The sequence below is a fragment of the Taudactylus pleione genome, unplaced genomic scaffold, assembly GCF_031769625.1.
Source record: "Taudactylus pleione unplaced genomic scaffold, aTauple2 ptg000578l, whole genome shotgun sequence".
Taxonomy (NCBI): Eukaryota; Metazoa; Chordata; class Amphibia; order Anura; family Myobatrachidae; genus Taudactylus; species Taudactylus pleione.
This window is the reverse complement of record NW_028284980.1, coordinates 1218666-1239163: the sequence shown is the minus strand read 5'-3', so window position 1 is coordinate 1239163 and position 20498 is coordinate 1218666. Positions and strand designations below refer to the sequence as shown.

At 43.2% G+C, this 20498-nt stretch overlaps 1 protein-coding gene across 1 annotated transcript in view; it reads left to right on the top strand.

Moving 5' to 3' along the window:
• The first annotated feature begins 9973 nt into the window (after positions 1–9973).
• The window catches only part of LOC148481517 (cell adhesion molecule CEACAM7-like), a 39206-nt gene continuing 28681 nt past the window's right edge, over positions 9974–20498 (top strand). The window contains exons 1-2 of the mRNA XM_088453300.1: positions 9974–10055; positions 14756–15112. Coding sequence (XP_088309426.1) covers positions 9974–10055; positions 14756–15112 — 439 coding nt within the window. The remainder of the gene's footprint in view (positions 10056–14755; positions 15113–20498) is intronic.

The following is a 20498-nucleotide window of genomic DNA, read 5'->3' as shown; positions in this document are numbered from 1 at the left end:
ATCCAATTACATTTTTTCAGAGTGCTCACCAAACAGAGTTCTTTTCTTTCTATCCTTTTACTGATATCTCTGTACCCCAACTCTAGTGAGCTCCACCGTGACCTCGATAACTTACTATTGGTAGTGTGACAATAAAGGAACCACAGTTCTTCCATCCATATATATCTTATTATTATTATTAAATGTTCTGTATTGCTATTCAGCCAGTGTGACGATCTCTCCCTTTTCCCTCACTACATGCAATTTGCATTGAATGATGTCATTCTAGCCCCACTGACTGTAAAATGCAGGGAGCAGGGCCACAATTACAGGAATGTGGTGCCACATCCCCAACCATCAAAGAGGTCACCAATTCTAGGGTTGGGGCTATAACAGACAGTCATACACGTATACAGATATAGATATATAGCGGGAGAGAGAGAGAGGTGCGTAGACTTACCTACAGTATACATAGATACACACACACACAAATACACTCATATACATATATATATATATATACACTGCATTTTGTTTATTTATGCTGTACATGCATTATTACATAGGTACACATATACTCATATAAACTCATATACATGAATAAACACACACATACAGACCCTAACATGCAAAGGGATGAAAGTATACACAGATACATGGGGGCCTATTTATCATCACTTATTTTTCACAAAAGCATGTGAAAATTAACATTTTCACATACTTTTGTGAAAAGTAAGTGTCGGGGCTATTCATCAAGTTCCGAAAAAGCATTGTTTTTGGAACATGATGATATTACTGAACGCCACTTTCAGGTGGAGTTCAGCTCAACCCGATAACCTCCACAGGCTGCTGTTTACACGGTATACAATTGGGAAGCCAGCTGCCGATATTAATAATATCGGCAGCCGGCTTCCCGACTGTCATATCCCGGCGAGGGTGAAATGCCGGGCGTCTGGATGTAGACGCCTGACATTTCCACAATGCTGGGAGACAGGTGCCTGGTATCCCAATTGAAGGGATGCGGGCGCCGCGAGCGGACAGCTGGGGGGGGAGGGTTAGGTTTAGTGCACCTGGGGGGGACTTAGGGTTAGGCACCCCCCGGGAGGGTTAGGGGTAGGCTAGGGGGAGGGAGGGTTAGAGTTAGTCACCCCGGGGGGGACTTAAGGTTAGGCACCCCCCTGAGGGACTTAGGTTTAGGCATCGGGAAAGGGGGGGTTAGGGTTAGGCACTTAGAAGGGGGTTTAGGGTTAGGCACTTGGGGGGGAGGTTAGGGTTAGGCACCCCTAAGGAGGGTTAGGGGGTTAGGTTAGGTTAGTCAGTACTTACCTATCGACGATCGTGATTTCCAGCGCTGTCGGGCTTCCGCTGCCGGGAACTCTGCTGTCGAAGCTGGATAATTGGCTGAGACAAGATCAGTTTAAAATTGAAGCATGCGTGATGCCATCTTGCGAATGGCAGCTAGACTCCATTTTAGAAATAAGAATCTGCAAGACGCCATTTTGCGACCAGCGCCATTTTCAGTTACAACTCACGAGCTAAGTACAGATGGCAATGTTTTTGATAATCTACCACGGGCAACTGGAAGAACAGCCTCCTGAGAAAAAGTAAATAGAATAGACAATGCACCAGAATACTGTGAGTGTTTTACATACAAATTGGGAATCCCTGTATGTAGACAAGTATAGTTGTGGCAATTGCAATATAACCCAGGCATTGATCTACACAATTGAATTTGTCTGAATCCTAAACAGGTTTTAGTCCCGCGCCCAGACAGAATGGCCCCGGCTTCACAGCTGGGGGTAACACATTTGCATTGCAGTCTGAAACTGTGAGTGAGGAACGTATGTATGTATGTGTGTGTATATATATATATATATATATATATATGTGTATGTACATGTATATATATATATATATATGTATATGTTGAGTCCATCATAGATGGAATCTCATGCATAAGCACCACACATTACGCACAGCTGAGCTGCTAACATGACGCTCAGTAGCGAATGCACAGTATCCCTGTTTATTAGCCTCATGCGCATGCATCTGCCCCAAGTTAACTAGCGTCTTTTTCCATATCCCTAATACTTACATAATGCACACTTACACAAAAGGTTCCATAGCTATAAAGTAAAAGATTCAAGTTTTATTCATTTATTACAAATGCTGTGAAATAAAGACTATTTTGGTATCTAAGGTTTAATACATGATAAGTAAGCCGTTTTTGATATTATACTGATCCGCACTTTATCCACAGCTTCCCGGTATCAACGGTGTGAAGATCGGAACATGCATTCGCAACTTATGGACCGTAAAGACATAAAGAACCAAAATGTATTTTTGTGCATGCAGGGGAAATAGAGGAGGCAACAAGCTGTTAGAGGCTGTTCTGTGTCCATTTGAACCAACCTGTTAAATGCTTTGTAACAGATGCACCCCCCTTGGGAACCAATGCATCAGCAACAAGCCTTTCTATTGTGTTGTCTATTTCTGGGGGGTATAAATATGTGTGCTCTAACCCTGGGTTGTTAGTCTTCTTGCTGAATGCTGATTGACGGGGGTTTCTTGCTGATGCCTACATCTGGTCCAGAAGCGCTGCGTATGTATACTGTACTTGGGTCTGTATAATTCCTTTGCGCTAAATTGTACACAGATCATAGCGTGGAACTGACTGTACTTTTTCTTGAATAATACTTTGTGCTTTGGAACCACATGTTCTAGGTCTGGAGTCTTTATTTACTGTATGATTGTGTAAGCAAAATAGTGTCATCCTTAGAAGGTATAGGCAGGACATTAGAAGGTATAGGCAGGAGTGTATAGAGGTTCAAATATAGATTCCTTAGTTGGGGGCTCATAGTGAAGTCACTTACCTACTCACACGGCACATACAGTTATCGATATCTCACCAAAGGGTGGAGTGGCCACATGCAGGGTTTGCCTGCAACCGCTCGGTGCTGAGAAATTGCTACCCGTTTTCGTATGAGCCGAGGACGCTGGCTAGAATCCAGGGACAAGAGAGGAAAAAGTTTGTTTTCCTTTGTTGATAGAACAATAATGTTTAAAGGGGTGCCGCAGTATTGAACACGCGGCTGAGTCACAGTTTTGCGCACCGTAAAGACACACTTTTGTGCACGCAGCTAAAGGTTGTTATATGGTTGTGTGGTAGTCGCATTATTGTGTATGCGACTGGTTGCACAATAACGTATACGTACTTCCGGTTGTGCTGCCACGTGTTTAAACAAAGCCATTGAGGTTTACAATAATTGGGTTAACATGTAGTTTTCTGCGCAGGAAAAGAGTGTGTGATTGTGAGTATTTGTTTAGGGTGTAACATGGGACCTAAAGGTTAAGGGTATTGTATGACCCTTAAGTACTAGGCGCAGGGGTTGGCCTAGTAGCTTGGTAAGTAGCTTACCATTCTATACACATCGGCAGGTGTACATGTTGTCTTTGTTGTAGGGACCAACTCTCAGTGTGATTGCAGTGTTCAGTAATTAGGTTGGGTTACTAGAGCATTGTAATTAAGCCGCATTGGAAACTTGTGATTGTAAACTGAGAGATAATAGGTGAGCTGGGGCATCTAGAAATTTCTTCTGTAGGTGAGCGGGGGCATCTAGTAATTTCTTCCATAGGTGAGCGGGGGCATCTAGAAATTTCTTCCGTAGGTGAGCGGGGGCATCAAGAAATTTCTTCCGTAGGTAAGTGAGAGTATCTAGACTGTCTTTCACCAAATTAAATCTTTATTGAAAAACTTAGGGTTCTCCCAGGATGAGGACCAAGCGATTGGTAGAGATGTTAAATGATTTGCTGCTGTTGGAAGCGCCTCTTGGATCGGCGCGGCATATTATGCATATCAAGTACGGTGCCAATGCAACTAGGTATTGTGATTTATGGTTTAATATGACTAGGAAGAGTGTTAAACTGTTTCCTAGAATTGGTAGTTTTGATAAGGATGTATTAGATAATGTCCGGGTACACATCAATCTGATGCACTCCCGAGAGAAAAAGGTAAAATATTATGAATGTTTAAAGTTGTGGCAGCATGAAGGGTATGTGTGGCTTAAAAATGCGCAAGCGACGCAAACTAGCATTGCAAGTGCATTGCCAGAAAATACATCCGCGACGCTAAATTGCAATACGGGCGAGCCTCAAAGTGGCGCGCACGTGCAGCAAGGTAGCGTTGTGGAAGGTATTGCCAGCAGTTCACGCACACCACCTCCACCTTATGTGGATGGAGGTGCAAGTACAGTTATCAAAAATACCCATAAAAATGTAACAAGCAATTTTTACCCTCTCTTAAGCAACCATAAAGAAAATGTTCATGATGTGGATGATGAGCCTATTGTAATGTCTGCCATTTCCCATGCTGTACAGATGATAGATGCTGCATCACCACAATCATGAGTGGTGCCGTCATCTCCATCAGTAACAGTAAGGGAAGCGTTAACACCCTCTGCACCCGTAGAGGAAGTTGTTCATACCATACGTAGCAGCAGCAGATTAAACCCCCCAGCCAGGTAACAAGGTCAAAGGTAGCAGCGCTGCTGGTCTGCATCCCATTCGGACAATAACTGTTCCAAACGGAAATGCAGATGCGAACGGTGTAGTGCCCACGAGGGAAGTGGTGATGCATTGTCCTTGGACAAGAGCAGAACTAAATTCCATCATAAATGATTTCCCCAATCCCAAAAAGGAACTAGCCAAATGTCAAAGATTTTTGAGGAATTTGGGTAGTTCTCATGAGCCAACTAATAAAGATTGGCGTGTGGTGTTAAGGGCCTGTCTACCACGTAATATCGACGTGACAAAATTTGTCACGGATTGTGTATTGGATGGTGACGTTCCCTTAACAGACCAAGTAAACCAAGATAATATTTCCCGCATCATAACTCAATTGGGTACATATTTTCCAGTAGTAGTTAACTGGAACTAAATTTTCATTATAAAGCAAAAGGAGAGTGAATCTGCAGAAGATTATTGCGACCGGGCTCTGCAGGCTATCACCCAGTACACTGGGTTAGAGGATATTAAAGATAGCACTCACCATAGGGGAATGATTGTCACTATACTCATGGATGGTCTTAAAGAAAATCTAAAGACCCGGGTTCAGACCTCACAACCTGGGTGGAGGGGAGTCACAATAGATACCCTCATAGAATCTGCCATAGAACATGATAAAAACATCCCAAAGAAGAGAGAGACCCAGAGCGAAAAACTAATGGCTGTCAGTATCCAAGCTCTGGAAGGAATGAAGGTAACATCACAGCCAGCAGACACACCTGCACCCACACACACCTACACCTGAACAGTTACACGTCCTCACCAATCCCACACCACTGCACGCACAGCCTTATCCCACTTATCACGCACTACCACAAGTCCCATACTACCCACAAACTCCATACCCCCCACAAAATCCTTTCCCTCAATATCCTTACCCATACCCACCACCTTTCCCTCTTGCTCAAATCCCACAACAATATTTTCATCCACCCCACTCAAAAACATGTTTTAACTGCAACCAAGTGGGACACATAAGTATGTACTGCAAAGTAAAGAACACCACACATGAACACAGGTTTCCCATGGGTTCATAGGCAACCCCAGTATCTTCTCCCAGGCCTTATATGACTGTTTTCAATCTTTTCAATCTGCCAATGGATCTGTTCTAATGTAAAATGTGGATGATTTATTGTTGTATTTAGGTCATGTTTAAATGATATTAAACTGTTGTGCTTTATCTCCCACCCACAAGACACAAGGTTGCTAAGGATAAATGGCAGCCATGCCAGGCTAAGGTCAAATACTCAGAATACTGTCCAACCCAGGGGTCCAGGCATTATTTAGAGCAGTAGCTATTAATAACAAGATTTAATTGCAGGAACCTGTATGCAGATACTATATCCCTACAATTATTAAAAGTGATAGGGGGACTCATTTTACAGGTGACGTTTCCCAGAACACGTGTAAGGTGATGGTAATAACACCAAGATCATTCCAGATTGTCATTTCTTTTATCTGTCCCCCCTTTGAGATACTGTTTAAACAGGCAGCCTCATGTGAAAAAAAAATGATAATGATAATGAGGTTATTGTACAGGGTCTGACTAAGATGACATAGTACAGATTCCAGTGCATGCACAGGGAAGTATATAGGCAGTATGGGGCATTCCTGGACAGAGATCGGGAGGTAACAGAGGGGTGCCAAATCCGGCGCACGCAGAGGTAGCATGCTATGCAAGTGTTGCAGGTGAAAGCGGCTATACTCAGACATACAGCTGCTTAAATGGGAGGCCGTACACCAATGGAAAAATTACCCTGACAAAGGGCTGGTGCAAGTTTCAAGGTGAGACCGATGATGTGTCTAAAGATGCACCAGCCGATAATGCAGCATTGTACTGCGAGTGGGCGTCTCAGTCCTTACGTCTGCATCAGTGTCCACCTCTGAATCAGGCCATAATCTTATCATCACTGAAATAAAGTGCTAGTTTTTCTGGCACTAATTAAGAAATTATTAGCACATAAGCCCTTGGAGTAATTCAAAATTAACTCCTTGTGTTAAGTGACACTTTCAAACTGGTGGTGAAATGACGAGTGACAGACAAATGTTGTCAATGGTCCTAGTCATTACTCACATTGGGGCATATCCAATTGCAACTGTAATTTTGAAAAACACAGCAGCGATGGGTTTTACCTGCAGCCATAAGGTTTTCCCTATCCAATAGGGTGCGTGATTTTTATCAAATTCTATTTGAACACCTCCAAACCAAATCTTATTTCTAAAATCTTTATTTTTAGGAAATATTGTCAGGACGTGCCTCTAAGACACTCCCCCATGACTAATTGTGGAAAGTTTCCAATTAGCTTAATTAGTCCAACAATTCCATGTAATTACTGTTTGTCAAAACTAAAAATGTCTTCCAATAAATTACCCAAAAATCATCATTATATATATATATATATATATATATATACATACATAGATATATACAATCGAATCCTGCACTCACATCAAGAATAATTCATCGGTGGGTTGCTATCCAAGATCAAATTTTAAACTGATCCAATTAATATCCACACAATATCCAGTCTCCAAGAAGTCATTCAATATGTAATCCAAAAATGACACAATTTATTCAGCATAATTTGTCCAAACGATTGCCATATAAATAATTTGTCGACGTTTCGGTTCGAATATGAACCTTTTTCAAGACCGGCAACAAATTGCAAAAATGCACCATGTGTGCATATTTCATATTACATCTAAAAATGAAACAACAAAGATATAATCAATATAAATTGAAAACTCAAATTACCAATAGAAAAATAGAAAATACAAGACACAGTGACACAGTCTATCAGGCTCCATACAAAATCTGCACAAAAGATCAACCACATTAACACATACACGACTGGACAAGAAGATTATGTGTATATATATGTACACATATTAGCATTCCAAAAGAAAAAGCTAGGAGTATCACAGAACTCCAAATGCTGCAACCCAAAACCCAATCAGGGCTATGTTACACAATTGTCCCAGCGAGTGTGCATCATGGATACCTATACAGTTGAATATCAATGAAGTGTGCACAATCACATAAAGAAATATATCACAAACATAAGTGCTAACGATGACATTGCCACACAATCATTGATAGCCTAGAAATATTAAATAGTCAACCTTAGATACAACATCCAACTAAACAGCGAGCATATGACAAAAAGACGTGCGCTTACCAGGTTCAAATGAACACCACACTCCGCTATCTCCACTCACGGGCAATGTGGGACTCCGGTACACTAACACACACACACGTGTGTGTCCCCAACTGCTTGCAATCCACCAGGTTGCTCAACTATGCATCCCGGCAGAAGTGGTCACAGACCAACCCCTGGTCACATGTTCCCTGTCAGGCCTGAAGTTCCCTACGCTAGAGTCTGTCACCATCAGTCTGGGTGCGTTCCATAGGTTGCCATGTATACATGGTAAACGATCGGGGCATAGCGCACTCTATACTGACTAAAGTAACTCAAAGTTAATCTGCATATCTACTCACAGGGAGGGACACGGTTAACCATTCATTCTTTGGATAAAAACGAACATTTAATAGACTTAATCGCTATAGTACATTAATGTAGAGGAAGACAGATTATTGGAGCCTGAATAGACACAGTGTTAGATTCCATCCATGCTGTCAATACCAAGAAGAAGAGATAAATGGAAACTCTACACATACGTCTACAATGGAAAAATATTAAAGCCTGAGTAAACACATTGGTATATTCCATCCTATAGTAACAATATCACAAAAACAGAGAGAAAAAAATATAAACACCACACACATCTCCTATGTGCAAAAAGAAAAAATAAAAAAAAAATGAAAAAAAATACAAGATCAACAATAAGAAAATCAACAATAAAAAAATATATAAAAATATATACAAAAATTAAAAATACACACTAATAGAACTTAAACAATAAACAGATACAAATAAATTAAATATATACATGTGGGTACATGCATGCCTTGATGTACACATGCATCCTCACATGTACAAATAAATATTTAAACATAAATCAAGTATAGATGTGCACAGATGTAACCGTGGTAGTAAGATAATATATTAATTCAACGTAAAAGTATATTTTAAACCAATGCAATCTACCACTGTATCAAGACAAAAGTCCAAGGGAGGACTGAAACGTCGACTACTTATGATGGCTTTCTGATAATAAAATCCTTTTTCTACAACTACAAGTCTGGTGAGTGCGCTCAATATGTTTCTATGCTTTTGGAGCTACTATGCCGTTCGAGTCTGCGACCCCAGCAATGGTGATACAAAAGTGGACCTTTTTGCTTATATATATATATATATATATATATATATATATATACACACACACAAGAAATAACTGTCACTCCCAGCCCAAATACTCAGAGCAAAAACAGTACAGTAAAGCACTGTTTTTTCTCTGAGTATTTGGACTGGGAATGCCACTTATCTCTTATATATATGTGGAGGGGTACCACACCCCAAGGTGAGCACCCCAGCAAGCATTTGGAAGGCACTGCAACAAAGTGAGTGGCGGTATTTTTATGTTTTATATAAATTTGTGTTTTCATTTGAATCTAACCTAAAATGTTTTTTTAGATTTTTTTTACATATTAATTTTTTTATTGACCTAAAATTACCCCGAAATCACTTTTTTTTATAATTTTTATTTGTTTTATGCGTACAAAATTAAACAAGAAAATGTTTGACAAGAAAAAGTTTGTTTTTTATATTTTTTTTTGTTTTTGGGGGTGACAGACTGATTTTTTCTAATTTTTGCATGGGTATATTTTCATAAAAATATTTGCACCCGATTTTTTAAAATTGAATACCGCAGGAATTGGGAGTGCACATACCCTAGGTGAAAAAATGGGCACGACATTAGATTTTTCTGTCTCAAAAATTGCACTCTCAAATTGATATTACCAATTCAGTGATCAAGTATGAAAATTTTAAGGCACTTACAAACCTGACAACATTCCAGGGCTGTAGCTGTGTTACAATGTTGGAGTAGCTATCTCCACTCTTCTGAAATCAGCATTTCTTTGCCATTTTTAATTTAAAATCCCCATCCACCTCTGATTACTCACTGTAGTGATCTGTACCTTCCATTTCTTCACATAAACTTTTACAGAAAAAAGTGGAGAAGGGTGGCTTCTGGAGAGTGAATACTGAAGACTCAGGAAACATCTCCAGTGAGGGAACTCAACCTTCTCCATCTAATGAGATTGAAATTATATTTGCACTGCCCTGTATATACTATTCATTGATCTGGAAAGCTATCTCAGCAGGGTAGGAGTGGAGGAAGAGTAGAACTATAGATCACAGTACACAATGGGATCAGAGATCTTGGGCCAGAGTGCATGGGAAAGTTGGAATTGGAATAGTAAAATAAAATATAAAGCCTCTCTCTTAGGAGAGGCAGGAAATTCAGCATGAAAGTTCACACAGCAGTGGTTCAAGTAAAGATTGAACTTAAATTAAGTGTCATTACCAGAATTAAGATATTAGATGGAGGCAAGTGAGATTAGAGTGGTGATGGGACAGTTGACAGTTGGTGAATGATTATTGGACGTATCGGGGGTTGGCTAGTGAAACCCATGCTCTCGCAAGCACTTTGTGGGCCTCTTTTGGTCAGGGACTGTTTGTGGGCATCTCTGTACAAATCCCAGGCACATCTGCATGGTGGATTGGTGGTCCATAAGTACAATTAGTTCTCCATCTTTGGTATTAATATAGTTGTCATAACCCCTATTCCAGTTATTGTGATACATCACTGAAATGGTTTCCCAGTGCATATACAGTCAGGTGCATAAATATTGGGACATTGACAGAATTTTCATATTTTGGCCTCTATTCACCACCACAATGGCTTTGAAATGAAACAAACAAGATGTGCTTTAACTGCAGACTTTCAGATTTAATTTGAGGGTAATTACATCCAAATCAGGTGAACGGTGTAGGAATGACAACGATTTCTATATGTGCCTCCCACTTTTTAAGGGGCCAAAAGTAATGGGACTATCAACTCAAAAGCTATTTCATGGACAGGTGTGGGCTATTCCCTCGTTATTTCATTATCAATTAAGCAGGTAAAAGGTCTGGAGTTGATTCTAGGTGTGACATTTGCATTTGGAATCAGTTGCGGTCGACTCTCAATATGAGATCCAAAGAGCTGTCACCATCAGTGAAGCAAGCCATCATTAGGCTGAAAAATCAAAACAAACCCATCAGAGAGATAGCAAAAACATTAGGTGTGGCCAAATCAACTGTTTGGAACATTCTTAAAAAGAAAGAACGCACCGGGAAATAATTCTTCTGTCATCCACCACAGTTGTTTTCCGTGGTCTTCCGGGTCTTTTGGTGTTGCTGAGCTCTCCGGTGCTAAGGGGTATGCAGGTGCACAACCTATATGCATGTCAACAGTTAAAGACACATATGTACACAGTTACACAAAAAGTTTCACAAACACACACACATATATATATATATATTTTTTTTTTACACCGACACTATTGTACAGACACATATATACAGCTGCACAGACATATCTGCACACACACACACATTTATATATATCAGCCATAACCTTACAGGTGAATAACATTAATTATCTTGTTACAATGGCACCTGTCAATGGGTGGAGTATATTATGCAACAAGTGAGCCATCAGTTCTTGAAGTTGATGGGGTTTATTTACAAAGTGTCTGGTTGTAAATCCGGGTGTTTCTGATCATATTTATGACTATGCCCAATATTTAAAAGGACAATGCTTTTACTAGCCGTGTCTTGCTAGGAAAAGCATCACCCTTTTACATATCGGGCATAAAAATGATCAGAATAGACCCCGAACTTTGAAGTAGGAGAAATGGACAAGCGTTAGAATCTGAGTAACTTTGACAAGCGTCAAATTGTGATGTTTAGACGACTAGGTCAGAGCATTTCTAAAACGGCAGCTCTTCCAGTATGCAGTGCTTAGAACTTACCAGAAGTGGTCGAAGGAAGGACAGACAGTAAACCAGCAACATGGTCATATGCGCCAAGGCTTATTAATGTGCATGTGGGATGAAGGCTAGCCTGTCTGGTCCTATCACACAGAAAAGCTACTGTAGCACAAATTGAGCAGGGGACCAGAATCAGAAGTTGTGCTGGCTTTTTCACAGAACACATGAAATTGCCATTGAGGCCAAAAGCAAGGAAGAAATGAGGAGATAGTGTCGGTCCCAGCTAATAAGACCTGTGGCAGTCGTAGGCATCATCGAAAAAAGGAGTCTGTTTCAGAGAAATCCCTCATTTGCTTGATAGGCGGCCTCAACAGTGGCCTCCTTAGGTGACGACACCTGTGGTAGCTCTCTACAGCTGCCTAGTGGTAGCGCCGCTGCTGCATCCAAGGATGCTAACAGCATCCATCTCTGAATCAGGACCAGAGTACACCCCTGCAACATGCACGCAAAACTCCCATACAGGGGCCTGTGTGCAGCTGTATGGGCCCTCTCCTCTTCAGCAGAGCAGTAGACTGTGGCTTTGTGCCTGAGTCTACTGCACATGCGCAGGTCTCCGGGAACATGGCGTCCGTGACTTATGTCTGGGGACATCTTTACTGAATATGTGCAAATCACTGGGAAAATGTCCACAGCGTCATTTTCCTGGTGATTAAATTCTATAGAACTGGTCAACGTGGTACTCCTCTGGAGAGGTAAATATAATTTTTATATGAGTGCAAGATGTTCAGTGTGGGCCCCCCTGCACCCAGGGGCCTGTGTGCTGCGCACACCCTGCATCCATTATAAATACGCCAATGCTCCCATAACATGCCTATCAGATGGAAGATCTTTGTGCATCTGCATAGCCACCTCCCAGTCACTGCCCAGGAACACCCAGCATATTGCAGAGTCTATGCATCTCAATTTATCCTCCATCTCTGTGCACACTGCACAGAGGGCCTGATTCAGACCCGCTCACGAGCGCAGGACGCTCGCAAGCGGGTCGATTGTGCCCTACTGCGCATGCGCGCGACGGAGGGAGCTCCATCGTGTGCATGCGCGAGACCCGTCGAGAGATGGGCTTCCCATGGGAACGCCTACCGTCATTAGTGATGTCAGTGGGAGTGATTTTGGCTCTGATAGAACCAAAATCACCCCAGGGCTTGCGGCAGCGAGACCCTACCGCAGGGTCTCCATCGCAAGCCCGATGGTCGCGATGGTCAAGACCATCGCGACCATCATCATGGACGCTCGCATATGCTGTGGGTGGTCACCCACAGCTACGCGAGCGGCCAGGAGGCCGCTCCAAGTTGAGGGAGGAGGGCCCTGATTGAGAGCGAGCGCTCTGGTCAGAGCATTCAGCTCTGAATCAGGCCCAGAGACCAAGTGACGCATACGCGGTGCAACTTTAGAGATTTAGACGGATGCACAGTCGCAAAAAAACATCAGCATTGTACCCAACTCAGCCCCTACATGTGGTTATATAGCATCAAAAATATATCACTAAAAGCAGTAGACAGTCAATTACTTCTAGCCAGTCACTAGGAATTCCCTTCCCTGTATTAAACCTTTGGCATTATACAATGACACAAGGCTAATAACAACATAACTGTATAAATCACTCTGAAATGTCCTTATTTATCAACAAATGTAATCATGCAGTATTATATTATATTGTATTTGTACAAGCCTTGGTAACATCTGTCTTTGTCCCATTACCCATATTTGCCTACTTTTGAAAAGTGGTTTCAGGGAGATTACACACTATAGTAAAAAGTGCGGCGCTAGATGTCTGACACCACCCAAAAGGCGTGTCTAGATCCACCTATGGGCATATCTGTTGCCAATTGGGTGTGTTCTGGACCAAATTAAATTACAATTACTTTAAGTAAATACTTGGCATGTGATACCAAAATATTCTGTATTGCTGACATGGAGGCAAATTATGTCAGTACATTCCCATAGACACGGGCATAAGAGGGCCTTGCAAAAGGAAATGTGGACAAAATAAGAATCTGCTCCCCCACAACGATTCTAATTAAAATTCTTCAATAGATGACCACACAAATATAATAACACATCTTACTATATGCTGACACCCTAGCCCCCCCACTGACATTAATATGTCTCTTCTCTGCCACACTGACATTACTAGATCTCCCCCTACCACATTAACATTACCAGATCCCCCACACACACATAAACATTCACATTAATAGATTCCACCACCCACAAACACGCACACACACACACATTCCCCTCACCTCACCTCTCCTGCAGCACTGACACTGACCACAACAGATATAAAGGAGATTTTTTTGGCTCAGCCTCTGAATTGTGAAACACTCACACACAACTCCTCGGGCTCAGACAGCTCAGCATCAGCTCCTCCTCCATGTGTCCTCCTCGGGCTCAGACAGCTCAGCATCAGCTCCTCCTCCATGTGTTTTCCTCGGGCTCAGACAGCTCAGCATCAGCTCCTCCTCCATGTGTTCTCCTCGGGCTCAGACAGCTCAGCATCAGCTCCTCCTCCATGTGTCCTCCTCGGGCTCAGACAGCTCAGCATCAGCTCCTCCTCCATGTGTTCTCCTCGGGCTCAGACAGCTCAGTATCAGCTCCTCCTCCATGTGTCCTCCTCGGGCTCAGACAGCTCAGCATCAGCTCCTCCTCCATGTGTCCTCCTCGGGCTCAGACAGCTCAGCATCAGCTCCTCCTCCATGTGTACTCCTCGGGCTCAGACAGCTCAGCATCAGCTCCTCCTCCATGTGTCCTCCTCGGGCTCAGACAGCTCAGCATCAGCTCCTCCTCCATGTGTCCTCCTCGGGCTCAGACAGCTCAGCATCAGCTCCTCCTCCATGTGTCCTCCTCGGGCTCAGACAGCTCAGCATCAGCTCCTTCTCCATGTGTCCTCCTCGGGAATGGCTGGGCAGAGAATGCTGGGAGCATCAGTCTCTCCAAGCAGTCTGTGTGAACTTTGGCTGGTTAGTCAGCTGCTCTGTGCAGGGGTGGACCCAGGAGGGATCTCTCTGTAATAAACGGACTCCCTGACCCTGCATCTACATCTGGACTCGCGCATGCGCAGTCCGGACTTTCTGCTGCGCTGTGAGGAAAGCGGGGGATTACATCTAGTTTGCGGGGTAGCGGGAGCTCCCACCTCAATTCGGGAAGCTCCCGTGGAATTTGGGAGGGTAGGCAAGCATTCTATTACCTGATATATGTTTGTTTCTCTTTCAGCTCTCCTCAGTCTGTGGATGGATTTGACCAGTGGGATGATTAATATTCAGCTGATCCCTCAGTATCCAGTGATCCAGGAATCTGTCACCCTGAGTGTTACTGAGATCACTGGGAGTATTGTGTCTGTCACTTGGTATAAAGGACTAAACACCAGTGCTGGGGATCAAATCCTCACATATATTCCTGGTGTTACTCCCTCACTAATTCCTGGGCCTCAGTACTTCCCTCGGGCCAGGCCTTTACCTAATGGCTCATTACTGATCTCAGATCTCCATATAACAGACAGCGGTGATTACACAGTGCAGATACAGACAGAGAAACCACAAGAACAAGCCTCTGTGACCCTGACTGTCTATGGTGAGTAACGTGTAGTCACTGTGCCAGGCAGATGTGTGATGAATAATCAGAGCCGTAACTAGACTTTTTGGTGCCCTGTGCCAGAAAGAGCATTGGTGCCCCCCTCATTTTTCAAAGGGACATAATGCACCCAAAAAAGGGCCATGGCTTCATGGGGAAGGGCAAGGGAAGAGATAGGAAAGGCCAGGAGATGCTGGGGATGAAATAAGAGGAAGCTACAAGCAAGAATGATAATAAACAGAAATTTGACAGGCCCAAACAGCGCCCCTTGACCTGTGGTGCCCTGTGCGATGGCACCGGCCACACTACCCTAGCTACGGCCCTGTGAATAATGATTGGTACCTTCTATGTGTGCGGCTGCTGGGTACAGTGGTAGCTCCAGCTCTGGATATGTTTATATTACATCAGCCCTTACTACTAGGCTGGAAATCATAGAGTGGGACAAGCAGGCCCAGATTAACAATTCGGCAGATGGGGCTACAGCCCCAGGCTTCCACATAAAACTAGGCCAATCATAATGACAGCATGATGATCAGTCACCCAGCTGGCCACATGGTCATCCATAAATCAGAAGTAATAAAATTGTGTTTGTATTTTCCTCACAAAAATTATGCAATTTTTCTGCTTACATGTATTTAGGGAGAAATTGGGGCTGATAGTGAAGGAATGTACACTCCTACATGTTACTGGCCACACCCACAAAGCACTGGCCACACCTCCTCCACTTTATGGGGTCTATTTATTAAGCTTTGGAGAGAGATAAAGTGGATGGAGATAAAGTACCAGCCAATCAGCTCCTAACTGCCATTTTTCAAACACAGCCTGTGACATGGCAAATAGGAGCTGATTGCCTGGTACTTTATCTCCATCCAAGGCTTAGTAAATAGACCCCCTAAGACTCAACTGCCACTCTTTGACCATCTGAAAGGTTGGGATGCAATCTTGGTCTGACAATGATGGGTCTTTCTCCTCATTGGTGAGAGACACTCTCGGCCTCATACAAAATTTTACTTACATCTGTTCTGTTAGTGTAAAATATGCTTTCTGTATTGTAAATGCACTCCAAAATATACATACATATACAACTATATCACCTCTAAAGTCCGTATGACTGGAGAGGTGAAACAGGTTCAGGGGTAAATGCAGAAATATGACAGTGGGGATATTTATATTTATATATATATATATATATATATATATAAACACACAAAGAAATGCCCTTAACCTGCGCTCAGCTTTATTAGTATATAATAAATGGCTACAAAACTTCTAAAACAATCCCCCTGTTAGTAGGGGCTAGAACACAATATTTTATAGAGTAGTATAGAAGATGTGCCCCAAAGAAAACAAATAACGAATTGTTCACTTCAATTAAATATATAAAAAAAGTCCAATATAAAATAAGCTCGTAATCCAATTTGCAGTATTATAAATTCTTAGAAGAGATGGATCCTACGGCCGACTTGTGCACTTTATGTATACTAAAAACTTCAGTGTGGCTTTTCTCCCATACAATTGGATTTTCTTAATATGAAGAAAAACTCCTTATCTTCTTAAGGAGATAAATATCTAAAAATAAACCCTTGCACCAAGAATACACCCAAAGAAGGCCCAAAGGCCACCATTAATATAAAAATATTTATTATACATAAAATCTTTTTCAATCAACAGTATACAGCCAGATAGAATTCAGAGTTGTATTGATATAAAATAATATCACACCTCAATATGTATAACGCCCTTATATAGGGTAGATAGCACACACCCTTATATATACATAAATATATATATGGAGATGGAAAATTGCAGCACCAAAAGAGGTAGAAACTCTTACACTGATTTATAAAAAAAAAGGTTTTTTTCCATAATTGTATAATTGTATACACAAATTAATGTATAGAGGCCCTGATTCAGAGCCGGACGCTCTGAAAGAGCACTCGCTCTAAATCAGGGCGTTTTTTTTTTGTGTGACCACCCACAGCTATAGCGAGCGGCCAGGATGATGGTCACGATGGTCAAGACCATCGTGACCATCGGGCTTGCGATGAGACCCTTGTGGTAGGGTGTCGTGGCCGCAAGCCCCAGAGAGATTTCGGCTCTAACAGAGCCGGAATCTATCCACTGACATCACTCATGATGTCAGTGGGGCCGCCCCCAAATGGCAGGCGTTCACATGGGAACGCCTCCGTTTGGGCAGCCACCCCCCCGGTCCGCCCACCAAAGGGGGCGAGCTGTCACTTAACATCGACAGCTCGCCCCCTTTGTTGCGAGACCCGGATTGACGGATTTCCCGTCGCTAGCTGGGTCTCGCGCATGCGGACAACGGAGCCGGCCACCATCGACCCGGTTGCGAGTGCTCAGTGTTTGCGACCGGATCTGAATCAGGCCCAGAGACCAATGGGAAAGAAAACCTGTATAGATGGTGAGCTACCTGTATACAGCACTCCCCAGCAATATAGGTGTCGGCTCAATCAGAAGTGCAACACTGGAGATCTGTTGCTGACGGAAACATACAATAATTAAATCTGCATTTGAGCACCCAATGTCTTGTATATCTTATGTGTATACAAAAAGGAATATTCAATTCCATGTAATAAGGTAATTATTTCAAAGTGCAATATGTGCTAATGTGCAAAAAATTTGATAAAACTCTAATAATCTTTGGTATTTTGTGTATTCGAAAATTATAGTACATTCATACCATAGAGTGCATCATGCAAAAAAAGTAGTACATAATAGACTTTTCTTAATGCTTTTAAAGTGCACCATGTTTATGTATACATCAGTAAATGCAACAATATACCCTTAAACAATGATCTAAAACAATATCTAAACAATAAACAATATCTAAAACTGATAAAAATAATTGTTTATATCAGTGCATTGTGCAAAAAAGGTGCATACTAGAATTCCACAGCACCTATCATTTTGTGCAGCAATACTATCACCTATTAATATATATAAATATGCAAAAAATGGATACACAATTACTTTGAGCTAAAAGAGCAATTTAATAAGACAATATCTAGACATAAGAGGTGGAGTAGACAATAAGTCAACATGCATTGCACATTTTTTTTAACCACTTGCCTGGCACGGTCGTATCAGATACGACCATACCAGACTGGGCTTTCCCTGACTTGGTCATATCTGATCTGATACAACCAGTCAGAAATGCCCTGTGGGTGGGTGGCTGTTGGAGGAGAATGTTCCTGCAGCCACCAGCCCCAGAGGGACCTCCACGGTCCCTCTGCAACTACATTTTCTAATCGTTTCTGCTGATCACTGCTGGGCACAGTGATCAGCCAGCCCGGCGCCTGCCCCCCTCTATGCACACACCCGGTGCTGCTCCTGGCAGATGCCGGGTTAGTGAACTAAATGGAGCCTCTGCTCCTATGTAAGCCCCGTGCAGCCTCTGCCTGCTCCCTCCCAGCCACTCGCTCCCCTCTTCACTGATCAGCTCGGCGCTGCTCCTTGCAGATGCCGGGCGGTTGCTATGAAAGGAGCCTGTGCTCCTGTGGTAATGAATATATAGCCGCTGGCCCCCTGATTAGACCTGGCGCTGCTCCACGCAGACGCTGGGTTATAAGACTGAATGGAGCCTGTGCTCCTGTGTAACCCCAGTGTGGCTACTCGCAGATGCTGGGGTAATGAACACATACACAGCTGCTGCCCCCCCCTGGTTTAGACCTGGCGCTGCTCCTCACAGATGCCAGGTTATTAGAATGAATGAAGCCTGTGCTCCTGTGTAACCATGATGCTGCACTGCCGGGGAAATTCAGTGACTGGAAACTCTGGGCCTGATTCAGACCCGCTCGCGAGTGCTGAGTGCTCGCAAGCGGGTCAATGTTGGCCCAGTGCGCAGGCGCACGAGGGAGCCGGGTCAGTCGTGCGCATGCGCGAGACCCAGATAGCGATGGCCAAGCCATCGCTCTGGGTCTCGCTACAAAGGGGGCATGCTGTCGATGGTGAGAGACAGCACGCCCCCTTTGGTGGGCGTGGCTGCCCAGACGGAGGCGTTCCCATGGGAACGCCTACCATCTGGGGCCGGCCTCACTGACATCACAAGTGATGTCAGTGGGAGTGCTCTCGGTTCTGATAGAGCCAAAAGCACTCCAGGGCTTACGGCAACGAGACCCTACCACAAGGGTCTCATCGCAAGCCCAATGGTCGCAATGGTCTTGACCATCGCGACCATCTTTTTGGCCACTCGCATAAGCTGTGGGTGGTCACCCACAGCTATGCGAGCAGCCAGGAGGCCACTCTAAAAAAGAGAAGGACGGCCATTGGCAGGTTACAGTGATTTGGAACTCATACTTTATCCCCGATCCATCCCTTCTGCCCTGCTTACAGAATATTTGGTGCTCTTGAAGTGTGCTGCTCATTCCTGACCGACACAGATCATATGCTGGCCCCTGAAGTGTGTACTGCTCATCCTTGACCCACACAGATCATACTGTATGATGGCCCCTGAAGTATGCCCAATTCATACCTACACACACTTCTCCTCCTTCTTCTCTTCCAAACAACAGGGGTAGGCAATTCTAAGGATTGTTCACTCCTACCTCTCCATCTCTTCCCAGCAAAAGGGGTGGACAAACCTATGAGGATTATTCACCTCATGATATTGGAGACATATTGTTGTGAGTCCTGTGATAGTGTAGCTGAGGAGAGAGAGAGATAGACATCAGTGATTGAGATAAGGATACAATTGTTAGATATTACAGTGACTGACACAATTATAAAAAAGTTATAAAAACTGTGATCATCAAAGTACGGTGAAAACCATTATCCATGTATCATCTACAATAAGAGTGCAGCGATGTCCACCAGTGATACAGATTCTGATTCTGGAAGTGACATGTATTCCAGTGATGAAGAATAACTACTTTTTGATGCCACTCATGAAGAGCAAGATCAAGAGGAGGGGCGCCAATTTTGCGCTCTATACGCGCAAAACTGTGGTCCAGCGCCACCACAATTTCCCTTCATGGGTGAACACCAAGTGACAATAGAAAGTGGAATTCTGGGATATTTCAAATTGTTTTTTGACCTACACTTGGTCGAATTGATTACTGTGGAAACAAATCGGTATGCTGAATGGTGCAACACCACGCCAGTTTTCAAGAAGCAATGATTGGGTCCCAACAAGGGCTGCAGAAATACTGGTATTCTTATCTCTGCTAGTGCTGCAAGGCTTGATACAAAAACCTCTGCTGGAGTGGTACTGGTCTAAAAGAAATGCCCTGGCGACACCATTTTTTGCATCAATAATGTCCCACAGATGGTTTATCTTACTGAAAAAATTCCTACATTTTGTAGATAATCAGGCTGAAGAAAAAGCCCATCCCAACCCCAAACACCAGAAAATATGGCTTGTTTAGTC